A 12,327-nucleotide genomic window follows, 5' to 3' on the forward strand; every position below is an offset into this window, starting at 1 on the left:
CTGAAATTTAACCTCTGGTCAATCATTACGCCTAAGTACTTAAGTGCAGGCTTGGAATGAATTGTTTACGTTTCAACTTTAATCTTCATGGCAGTGCACTTTCTCCGCTTAATAATAAGTACTACTTCCGTCTTATGCTCTGCCAACTGTAGACCAGCATTCTCTAACCAGGGTTTAATTTCGTAGACTGCTTCATTCGCATAAAGCTCGACTCCAACAACGGTCACCCCAATATCGTCCGCAAAATCAATAGATGCCACATCAGTAGGAAAGTCTAGGGTCAGTACTCCGTTATACATAATAATCCACAAGAGTGGCCCTAGGACAAACCCTTGTGGAACTCCGCATGTTGTTTGGTATAATTTCATTTCTTCATCTCTTTCGCAGCGCAGAATCCTATCGATCAGGAAGTCGGCAACGATATGCACCAAGTACTTCGCCACGCTTAATTTGATTAGAGACTCAAGTATCTTATTCCATCTAGCGGAATTGAAGGCGTTCTTAACATCAAGTGTAATCACTGCACAACATTTGTCAATTGCGGTCTCAGCTGTGTTAGCTACTAGGACAATTGCATTCGTTGTAGACCTCCTCTTTCGGAAACCGAATTGATTTTCGGAGAGATCGCCATCCTTTTCGCCAATTGGAAGTAATCTGTTATAGACCACTCGTTCGAATAATTTGCCAGTATTATTTAGAAGGCATATTGGCCTGTAGGACGAAGCTTGCCCCAAAGGTTTGTTTGGCTTGGGGATTAGTATTAATTTCTGCTTCTTCTATTATATAGGAAATGCTCCTTCTTTAAGGCATGTGGTGAACGCCTCAGCAAACAGCTATTTTTACTGCTGCCTTGCGAGCTTTATTGGGGATGCTATCCAAACCAGATATTTAATTTCCAACAATTTTATCCGCAGCTTCGAGGACCTCCTTTTCACTTACCATGGGAAATTCGGCGGTGTCCATCTCGACAGTGGGAAGGTTAGCGGTACTCACTTTCTGTGGGAAAAGATCCGTTACTATTTCATTAAGCAGGGTAGGGCAAGAAATCGGTGGAAAGAGTTCGCCTTTGATTTTCAATATTATGGTTTTATAGGCGTCACCTCGGGGGTTCGCGTCAGGTTCCTTACACAGTCGCTTAAAGTATTCGCTTTTATTTTTTATTATGGCAACATCCGAGCGTGTTTGTATTCTTCATGTAACTGTTCGTATCTAGATCGGTTTCTATTTCGCTGACCGCGCCTTCTATCCTTGAGGCAGGCCTTGCGGCATTCTCCGATTTCAGAATTCCACCAAAAGTTCAGAACTTGCGTCACATGCTCGCCGAAACTTTTCGCCGATCTGTAAAGCTTCTGCACTTCCTTCAAGCGCTGTATTTTGCTGCAGAAATTCTGTCGAAAATCTGACATCGTTGAAGTCCTTGAGCGTTTGCACGAAATTATATTAGACGCAGTCTCTGTAGCAACATCAAATATTCCGTAGAAAGCCAATTTCAAACAAGTCTAACAAACTGTTTAGGTCAGCCCTTATAGCGCATCAAGAGTCTAATTTACGGCGATTCCTGCGCGATCTGTCCACTTCTGCTTGATGTGAAAATTCATAAGCCACCGCTTAAAGACTCTCCCTCAAAAACTCCCTTATCAAATTCGGTTAAGCGTAATTAGGACAAAGTAAAAGCATTCACAGCACACCTTGAAAAAGTATTTCAACAAATCAATCACCAAATGCCACTCGAACTTTCCAGAAGTCCAATTAGCACGAAGCTAAGCCGCCTGCAAACATCCTTGAAAGAAGTTCAAAGTATTATTCGGGAAAAACTCAACCCTAAAGAGACTCCAGGATATAATGTAGCCAGTTTTTTCACGATGAAACAGCTACCAGTAAATTTCCCCAAACTGTTGTAATCGTAAATTTCGTATATTGTTGGAAGAATCCATCCGTCTATATACGGACGCCGACTAACTACTGCGATCCAGGCGGCCAGGGCCCGACATCGAGCTGTAATGCAACGATCATGATGTTGATGTTTGAAGAATGCAATTATGGCAATGATTCTAATACCTGGAAAAGACGTCATTATTATCATCATCAACGGCGCAACAACCGGTATCCGGTATAGGCCTGCCTTAATATGGAACCCCAGACATCCCAGTTTTGCGCCGAGGTCCACCAATTAAATATCCCTAATAGCTGTCTGGCGTCCTGACCTACGCCATCGCTCCATCTTAGGCAGGGTCTGCCTCGTCTTCTTTTTCTACCATAAATATTGCCCTTATAGACTTTCCGGCCGGATCATCCTCATCCATACGGATTAAGGTACCCGCCCACCGCAACCGATTGAGCCGGATTTTATCCACAACCGGACGGTCGTGGTATCGCTCATAGATTTCGTCGTTATGTAGGCTACCGTTTGACCACTGCGGTTTGATGTTGTTGGTAGTTTTCGGTGCTGACGTTGCCACCATATACTTTGTCTTGCCTTTTGTATGGGCCAATGATGTTCTGGGCTTATGGGGCGTATCCCGTCTAGCAAGATAGAGGAGAATATCTTATAGATGGTACTCAGCAACGTGATACCTCTGTAATTGCTGCACTGTGTGATATCTCCCTTTTTATGTATGAGACAGATAATGCCAATCGTCAGGCATTGATTCGCTGTCCCATACCCTTGAGCACAAGTTGATGAACCACTGGTCACCTCCATAATTAACAAATTCGGCTGTAATTCCATCAGTTCCTGGCAACATATGATTTTTTAGCCGATGACGGACTATTTCTCCTATACTTAGTGGTGGCAGTATTTGTCCGTCGTCTTCAGTTGGCAGGACATTCAACTCGCCGATATTCTGGTTATTCAGTAGTTCATCAAAGTACTCAATCCATCGCTCCAATATGCCCATTCTGTTGGAAATCAGATTTCCCTCTTTGTCTCGGTAGGACCAGCATCGAGGTGTATAAGGCTTCATCATGTTGGTAAAATTTCCGCGCCTGGTGTGGTTGCTCCCTGGATTTTTCGAGTTCACAGACCTGTTGGTTCTCCCAGGCTTCCTTTTTCCGTCTGTGAAGTCGCTTCTCCGCTCGACGGAGTTCGTGATAAGTCTCTGCGCGTGCTCGCGTTCTTTGAGAATTCAACATTACTCGGTATGCGGCATTCTTCCGTTCCATTGCTAGCTTACATTCATCGTCAAACCAGCCGTTCCGACTTTTTTGCGGCTGGGGGAAAGTATGTTTGTGGCCGTATCAATGATAACACCCTTCAGGTGGTTATGAAGATCATTTGTTGATGCATCATCTCCAGGATCTCTGTTGGCTGCGGTTATTGCGGCATCCATTTCCCTCTTATAGGTGTCGTGGAAGGCTGTGTTGTCGATGGCTTCAGTATTTACTCTCACCTGATTGTCAGAGGGGATTGTAGGTGGTGTCGTAATTCGGGATCGGTGCACTATGCCAACGAGATAGTGGTTCGAGTCTATATTGGCCCCCTAAATGTTCTGGCCTTCATCAAGGCTGAGAAGTGGTGACGTTCAATCAGCACGTGGTCAATTTGGTTGAAAGTGGTCCCATCTGGAGAGGCCCACGTATGTTTGTGAACCGCTTTCCTCGCAAACCAGGTACTTCCAACAACCATTTCGTGTGATACTACTAACTGGATAATGCACAATCCGTTATCATTGGTATCCTTATGTAAACTATGGGAGCCAACATATCGCCTGAATACGGGCTCCGTCCCTACTTGACTGTTGAGATCTCCAAGTACGATTTTAGTATAATACTTGGGACAGGCTTTGATGGTTCGCTCAAATGCCTCGTAGAAGGTATCCTTCTCCGACTCTGCAGTCTCCTCTGTAAGGGTGTGAACGTTAATGAGGCTTATATTTCTAAACTTGCCTCGCAAACGCAGAGTGCATAGCCTTTCGCTTATATTGTCAAAGCCGGTAATGACTGAGAAACCTACTCCGGGCATATGGTTTACTGGATGGTTGCTATAATATATGGTGGAATGGCTCTTCTCCAGGAAATCGGTCCCTGTCCATCACATCTCTTGCAACGCTGTTATATCAGCCTTACATTGGGACAGGATATTGGCTGCTCAGCAACATTCGGTCTATACAGGAAACGCACGTTCTATGAGAAAATGAACAAATCGTTAATCCGTTGTCGTTGCCGGGTTCGTCGTTTTGAAATCCATCCTGTCCGAGGTTTCTTCCGTGGCCTCGTAACATCGGTTTCCCGTGTAGGGTTGTCAGCCCTACCCAACCCCCAACCTGGAGTTGGTACATTTTGTGCCGTTTGTAGGCGCGGGAGACTCGCCTTCATCCTTCTCCGTCTACAGTTTTTCATGAAGAAAGAACTCCCAGCGATCAATACGTGGAGGTGGTGATAGTCGGTGACACAGATTTAAGAAATAACAGTATTAATGTTTAATTTATTGCAAGAGTACCTATTGACAAAAAACAAAACAGTTGACAACCCATAGTTAACGTGAACATACAGAGTGACAAGTTATATAGGTGGGCGGATAATTGTGTCTATGGGTGTATCTTAAATGTCTGAAGGAAAAGCAGCTCATGAACCTCTAATGACGTTTCTTACTCCACCTGCGCGACCTTTTCTCGTATAAAAGCGCAGCTGCTAAAGGCAATATCTTTTCTTTCTAATAACTACATCTAACTGTTAAGCTTGCACTTATTACTACTAAAGCAAATGCTGCTTTACTTTTTCGCTCACATAAAGCCGCACCAAAATATCCACATTTCTTTTTATATTATATGAGGCTGTATCTTATGCGGTTTTCTATTCTAGGCCGTGTTTCGATTTAACAACTTTAAATTTCAAACCTAGTAATTCTTCTCTATCCTTTATAGTGAACAGAAAGCATGTAAATATAAGCTGTTTCAACACTTTGCATGGTAGGCAGTTACAACCAATTAGCATTCTCGAATTTTGACCTCTCGGAAATAATATCATCAACACAAACATTATTAACCATCTTTTCAGATTTAAGATCTCATTCAAGTGATCTAAGCGTATCTTTTAACCCACACTTCCAAGACCGACGGAAATCAACTCATTTCGAAAATTTAAGTGATAGCTTGAAATCCACTTCACTAATAATGAGAACAATACGATCACAAAGTTGCTACGATGAATCTTCGTTTCGCCTACACATTCCACACCTCCAAAACCAACCCGTCTCCAGCGAAATTTTCAACACAAATGAGAAGTACATTGGCATCAGCAGTAACCTTTGCCCTTCATCTAGGCTGGTCCCTAAGTCGAACTCAATCTCAAAGTCAAATAGCATGAACAGTATTTCATTTGGAGATACGAAAACAAGGATTCCGGGTTTCACTAGAGACTTTCTGAACAACAAGGATCATTTCACTGAAGATGACGTATCTAGTCACAGCAGCAAAACTGTCTCATCATCCAGTTTCAGCTCCACTTCGTCCGCATCTTTTCAATATGAACGAGCTGTGAAATGTGATCAGGTTGAAGTAACGCATGCAGATAATGAGTTCCTTAAAGGAGATTCTTCGGAATTTTCGAATCGAGAAAGGAAACCTGTTGCTGCGCCTAGAATCAAGGTCATTGGTTCCTCAAACGCTGTGAGTCATCAGCTATCACAACTACGGAGAATGTATGATGCTGCCGAAGCGGATAGTGATGATGATAGTAGTGCTAAAGCCGACGAAGAAGTTAAATTATATTTAGGTTACAGCAGTACCGCATCTTCTATGGAGGAAAAAACTACAGAGCTATCAGGAAGTTGGAGCAGGATCAAAGCGAAACGAGCGAGCGTAAAACAACAAATAAAATCTGATCTCAAAGGTATATTCGTCTCATTTTCATGTATCAATGAGAAAAGTTAGGTCCGAAGAAAGTTTAAATATCCCAAAAAACAACTTTCTGTGGCATTTGTTAAATTTCAGTGAATATCCTGCAGTTATTATATATACTTCTACTTGACCTTCCCTTTTTCCTTCAGAACTACCCAAATCGAATGTTATGACTATTGAATTGCATTCGCCAACTGTAACGATGCAACGCAATTCCAGGGAAATTTCGAAGCCAACATTTCATGAAATTCCAACCCCACAACCAAGACAATCAGGTATTCGGTGGTTCCTTATATATAGAATATTTTTAACTCAATACTTCCATCAACTCAATTTAAATATTTTTTCCACTATCAACAGTGAAAACTGCCGAAATAAAGCAACGTATTCTGGAGGAAACCCAAGTAGATACCGAATCTTTGCTTCGTAATAAATTCCAAAACGAGCCAGCAAAGGACGACACACCCTTAAAGATTGAAACCGGTGGCACTAGAAAATTAAGGGATCATGAACTTCTCTACTTTGGTGTGAAACTCTCAAATCCGAACGAGAGGGTCCGAAAAACCAATACAAGCACATCGAGCGATAAATATAAGAAAGCTAACGAGCAACTAATAGAAATAACTAAAACAAAAACAATAACCGCTGAGGGTACGAACGGGCAAAAATGGAAACTATCGAGTGATACACCAGATCTATTGAGGCACAGTCCAGCTACTACATCAGATGCTGAAAAGGAAATTGAGAGCATCCCGGAAAAGTCCGAAATTGCGAAAGAAACAAATAATAGATTGAAACAAGGTCCTGTTTACGAAAATCTACAGAAACCAAGTTCATATAATCGGCGACGAGATTTGGAACGCGATGAGATGATCTTGAAGGAAATGAATAAAGAAGCGGAGCAGGCATTACAGGTAATTTTACATTTCACGGTGTGCCCAATCCTAGGATATCGAGGCTTTTTGTTGTTATAGGCTATAAGCACCGACAAATCATCTCGTGATCATCACCGACGAAATTCACAACGATCGTCTAAACCTCTTGAAACAATCGATGAAAAACGGAGTTCTAAGCATGTTCAAAAGGAGGCAAAATCAACTCCAAACCACAATTCTGAAATACAACGTCGTCGTTCATGTTGTTCAAATCGATCTTCATCGATTTCTTCAACGGAAAGTTTAAGTCGCCTGTCAGGATCGTTCAGATCGAAAGCGGCTCAAAACAATGAATACGTTAACATGCAACCATCGAATAAAAAACGCACATCTGTGAACAACAAGGACTGCCCGTCAAAAACGCAACATCGATCAAGTAGCCGCGAAAATCACCGAACGACTGCGAGTTCATCTGAGGATCTGCATAATGGCGGTAACGTTCATGGTCACTCTAGTGATGAGACTCTTCGGCGATCTCGACGCATGAAACCGACTTCATCGAGTCGAGATAAGGAAAGAGACAGGATCGTCGTGAAGATCGATGAAAATCAACGAATTACACGGTCAACGGTCAAAACGACTGAAGATCGCACGAAAAGCCATAAAGGATCAGGCGACTCAACAGTAAAGGGAGGTTCGCTTCGATCATCGAAAGGTGAAAAAACTGATAAAACTGGTACAACTAAATCGAAAGGTGAGAAATAGAAGAGAATCAAATTGTCTTAGAAGTTGTAATATGGAGAGCCAATGGCCCTTACATCATAATTTCTATGATGCATTTTCTTAGAACCCTCTAATCATGCATAATTAATGAAATTTAGATATAATTTCACTCATATTGCAGATTTTATCTTCTTCTTTTTCCCGTTCACAAGCGGGGTCGGCTCGTCGTGATCGGCTTCGCCATTTGGCTCTATCGAATGCCTGATCTGGGTGCAATCTCGAGGCTTTCAAATCCCCATCCAGCGTATCAAGCCACCGTTGCTTAGGTCTGCCTTTTGGTCGTTTACCATCGACTTCGATGTTCAGACCAATCTTTGCAAGTGAATTCTCGTTTGCACGAATTGCGTGACCATACCATCGAAGACACCTCTCTCGCAACTTTTCCACGATCGGTGCAACCCCATAACGATCGCGGATATCCTCATTTCGGATGTGATCTAAACGTGTGACGCCACTAGTCCAACGTAGCATCTTCTCTCCATTACCGCGAGACGCCGTTCATTGTCTTTTATGGTCGGCCAACACTCAGAACCATAGAGAGCGACTGGACGGACAACATTGCGGTAAATTTTAGATTTGAGACGTTCGTTGATACGTCGATCACAAAGGACACCAGTTGTGGAACGCCACTTCATCCAGGTTGCGTTAATGCGTGAAGCAATTTCATAACGCAGCTTTCCATTGGCTGATAGCGTTGACCCGAGGTATTTAAATCGCTCAGTTCTGGGCAGATCACTGCCGCTGACAGTGATTGTGCCTGTTTCATGGGGATCGGTCGTCAAAAATTCAGTTTTGTTTAAATTCAATCTGAGACCGTGTTGCATGAGGCGATCATTCCATTTTTGAACAAGTTGCTCGAGATCATTTTTGCTATCAGATGCTAGGAAAACATCATCTGCATAAAGCAGTGTGTAGGGCGCTGGACGTTGGATATCCCGTGTGACGGTGTCCATAACAAGGACAAAGAGGAGTGGTGAGAGGGCACTTCCTTGATGAACTCCAACAGAGACACGAAGCGGTTTTGATACACCCGCCATACTTCGAACTTTACTTTTCGGATCGTGGTAGAGCAATTGAACCCAGCGCACGAGTTCTTCTGGCACGAAGTGTTGTCGTAAAGCCTACCAGATGAGTTCGTGTGGCACACGGTCAAGCGCTTTCTCTAGATCCAGAAAGGCGATGTAAAGAGGACGATGCTTCTCACGGTGTTTCTCCATGAGTAACCGCGCAGCGTGTATTGCGTCAGTAGTTCCGCAGTTCTTGACAAATCCGGCTTGATTCACGGTTATTTCAACGATTTTGCGAATACGGTTGTCAAGAATGCGTTCAAAAATCTTCATGGTATGGGAAAGTAACCGGATCGGACGGTAATTTGAACATTCTGCTGGGCTACCTTTCTTTTTCCATATTGGAACAGTGGTACTTTCTTGCCAGTCAGATGGTGTTCTTCCTTCCTGAGTAATCCGGTTAAAGAATTCACTGAGCCACAGTGTTGGGTCCCAGCTCTTCGCTTTCCAGAGCTCAGATGCGATGTCGTCAGGTCCTGTTGCTTTCCCCGATTTCATTTGTTTTATTGCCTCCTCGACTTCAGTTGCGCTGACTGGTGGAACTGCTCCAAATATCGGCAATGATTGTGGAAGTGGAGGATGAGCAAATTCTTCAGTTGAAATCTGCTCGAAGTATTCTCGCCATCTATCCGTTGCGGCTCGTCGGTTGGTAAACAAAGTACCGTTCTTGTCATTAACACAACAGAAGTGTTCGATATCCTGTGTGCGTTCATCACGGCTTTTAGCAAGTCGATACAGATCTCTCTCGCCATCCCGAGTGTCCAGTTTATCCTAAAGATTTTTGAAATGGTTCGCTCGGGTGACAGCGACCGCTTTCTTTGCTTCCCGGTTGGCATTCTTATAAATTTGCCAATTAGCAGGCGTTTTATCGTCGAGAAATTTGTGGTAGAGGCGTTTCTTTTCACGGACCTTCATTTCAACATCATCATTCCAAAGCCAAGTATCTCGGTTGATGTACCGCTTACCCGGCTTGGTGATCCCGAGGGTTGCAGAGGCCACTTTGTGGATCATGTCTTTCATTTGGTTCCATGATTCTTCCACATTCGTAATGGTTGGCAATCGTATGAGTGAGACCGTTTCTTCTTTCTTCTCACCAAATCGCCACCATTTAATGCGCGGCGGGCCAGTGCGTTCCTCACGCCGTTTTATCGGTGGCTTAATTCGCAGGACAGCAATCAACGGCCGATGCTGAGGTGCGATGGTCTCATAGGGAACGACTTTGCAATCAGTGACAGTGGTAAAATGTTGACGTCTTATGAGAATATAGTCGATTTGCGTTTTATTGTTCCCACTATAAAATGTGGGAAGATGAGACAATCGTTTGATGAACCATGTATTCATAAGTACAAGCTCATGGGTGTCCGCAAAATCGATTATACGCTCGCCACCTTCATTGCGCGCTCCGAACCCCTTTCCCCCATAGCACCTGTTACCGTCTGCCTTTTCACCCACATGTTTGTAACGACATTCTATGCATTTTCTTGGTCGACCTGTCGCGGGGCCTGTCACCAAGAGAGATCAGGTAGGATTTAGCATTGTAGAATAACTCCAACTATACTCTATTTATCTCTTTCCCTGATCTCAGCATTTTATTTTTGTTTTACTGAGGATAGTACAGAGTATGTTGCCTCAAACCCTCCTCCTTTACCTGGGCTTGGGACCAGCATACTATGTTAATAGCATGGCGAAGTTATTGCAGATTTTATCCCTGTATCTATATATATTATTGAACATTTTATAGGAATGTGAAAATTGTGTTCAATTTTATTTTTGACAGTACGATGGTGGTTCATCGCCATCTCGATCTCATGCCCGGGCTCGAATCCTGGCTACAGTCATGGACGTTTGTTCCACTTTTGTAGGCTTGACACTTATATAGCTTTAAGAACTAACGACAATGAAGCTGAAGCATAGTTTTATCGGAAACAAAGTAGGAAAAGATAACGACTGTCTGTGCACGCTTTACTTCAGAAAAAACTAAAAAGGACAAACATGTTTTTATTACTTTTCCTTCGTTAAAAAACTTATACTTGCCAGTTCGGTATGGAAAATAAATACATCTAAATAAAAGAAGCTCATCAGATTTCGCGGAGTCATTGTATGTAGGAATGGTTCAGATGCAAGGAAGGGTCACGGACGAGTTAAAGCCGAAGGACGTTGAATAGCATTTGTTTGCTTGTGAACAACTGCTTCAGAGGCAGCGACGGAAGGGATTTCGGCACCATGTCATGACTGGGGACAACAAATTTGTTAACTACGATAATCCCAAACGCAGAAAATCATGGGGTTTGTCCAATTTTCACTGCTTCAAGGTTATGCTTTGTATTTGGTGAGACTAGCTCGGTGTAGTTTATTTCGAGCGAAACCATTACAGACGAGCGATATTGAACTCAACTGATACGTTTGAAATGGGCACTGAAAGAAAAATGGTCTCAGTTCGAGAAAAGGTACAACAAAGTGATTTGGCTGCATGACAATGCTCGCCCCCATATGGCACAACCGGTGAAAACGTACTTGGAAAAACTGAAAGGAAAGTTCTACCACGCCCGCTGTACTATTCTGACATTGTTCCATCTGATTACCACCTTTTCCAATCAATGGCGTACGACCTGGCTGATCAGCATTTCGAATCTTACAATGAAGTGAAAAGTTGGATTGATTGATGGATCACCTCAAAAAATGACGAGTCCTTTCGACGCGGGATTCGTTTGCTGCCGGATAGATGGGAAAAAGTAGTGGCCAGCGATGGACTTCGGCATTCGAGTTGAAAGTTTCGGATTATTGATGTGTATAAAAATCCAATCATTGTCCTATTTGTCGCATAAGTAAGATAACATAGATTCCGATAATAAATTACAGTATTTGGTTCCAGCTACTAAAACCACAACCTTAGACATTGGGGCAACTATACCACTAGAAAAACAAGAAAGTACCGTCATAGGTCTGCCTGTTTTTCAGAAGGTAGTCGAACATGAGGGATCCTTTCTCATGAAAAGAGGAATTTTTATTAGTCGAATCATAAGACACGGCGATCCAGCCTTTGACACTCCATTCAATGTGCTGTTTCGCGAATCATTATCTTAAATAACGGTTTTTCCCAATGATAGTGGTTTTCGAGTGGGTCGAATAGCAATCGGTTTTGCATGCCTAGACATGTAACAACATAAATAAGACATAAAAAAAACAAATTTCATTGTCGCACCTGCCGTAACTCCAAAACTCCACGAGTTGTCGGCCTAATCCGCCACATAAGGACGTCATTTTAAATGGATCTTTCTATACAATACGGACAAGCAGACGGTCCGGGGCATCAGTTGATTTCCTCGGATCTCCGCTGCCCTTCTTTCTTGCAACGGCGTTCTTGTTACGGGATCGGGCTGCGAGATGCTGAATCCCTCAGCAACTACTGTCTGACTAGGACTTTTTACATCACTTTAACTATAAAGGGCTCCACCCCCTCGGACAAGTGTTTTCTAACAATAGAATAAATCAACAATAAACTAAGAAATATACTTTGAGCACGAAAAATTACTTTAAGCACATTTTTTTTTCCGCCATTGTAAATGGTCCGAATTTATGTTTATTCTCCTCCTTTTAATGTTGATGCAACTAACATTAACATCTGACATAAGTTCTTATGCTATTTCGTCGGCTAATTAAAAAAAATTATTAGCGAAAAATTGTAGCCAACGTATTTTTAAAATGGATGAATTTATTGCAAAGAGAAGAAACCAGCAATCCATCGGCTGCTGCATGGTTTGAACA

At 42.7% G+C, this 12,327-nt stretch overlaps 1 protein-coding gene across 8 annotated transcripts in view; it reads left to right on the forward strand.

The window, feature by feature from the left end:
* LOC119651024 overlaps positions 1–12,327 on the forward strand; it is a 145,583-nt gene that overhangs the window by 121,669 nt on the left and 11,587 nt on the right. For 4 of the 8 annotated variants that reach the window (XM_038054329.1, XM_038054328.1, XM_038054332.1 and 1 more), the window contains exons 9-13: positions 4,863–4,907; positions 4,996–5,829; positions 5,987–6,112; positions 6,198–6,751; positions 6,812–7,466. In XM_038054329.1, coding sequence (XP_037910257.1) covers positions 4,863–4,907; positions 4,996–5,829; positions 5,987–6,112; positions 6,198–6,751; positions 6,812–7,466 — 2,214 coding nt within the window. The remainder of the gene's footprint in view (positions 1–4,862; positions 4,908–4,995; positions 5,830–5,986; positions 6,113–6,197; positions 6,752–6,811; positions 7,467–12,327) is intronic. The other 4 variants (XM_038054331.1, XM_038054333.1, XM_038054334.1 and 1 more) reach the window with 2 other exon arrangements.

Source organism: Hermetia illucens, chromosome 3, assembly GCF_905115235.1.
Source record: "Hermetia illucens chromosome 3, iHerIll2.2.curated.20191125, whole genome shotgun sequence".
NCBI classification, from domain to species: domain Eukaryota; kingdom Metazoa; phylum Arthropoda; class Insecta; order Diptera; family Stratiomyidae; genus Hermetia; species Hermetia illucens.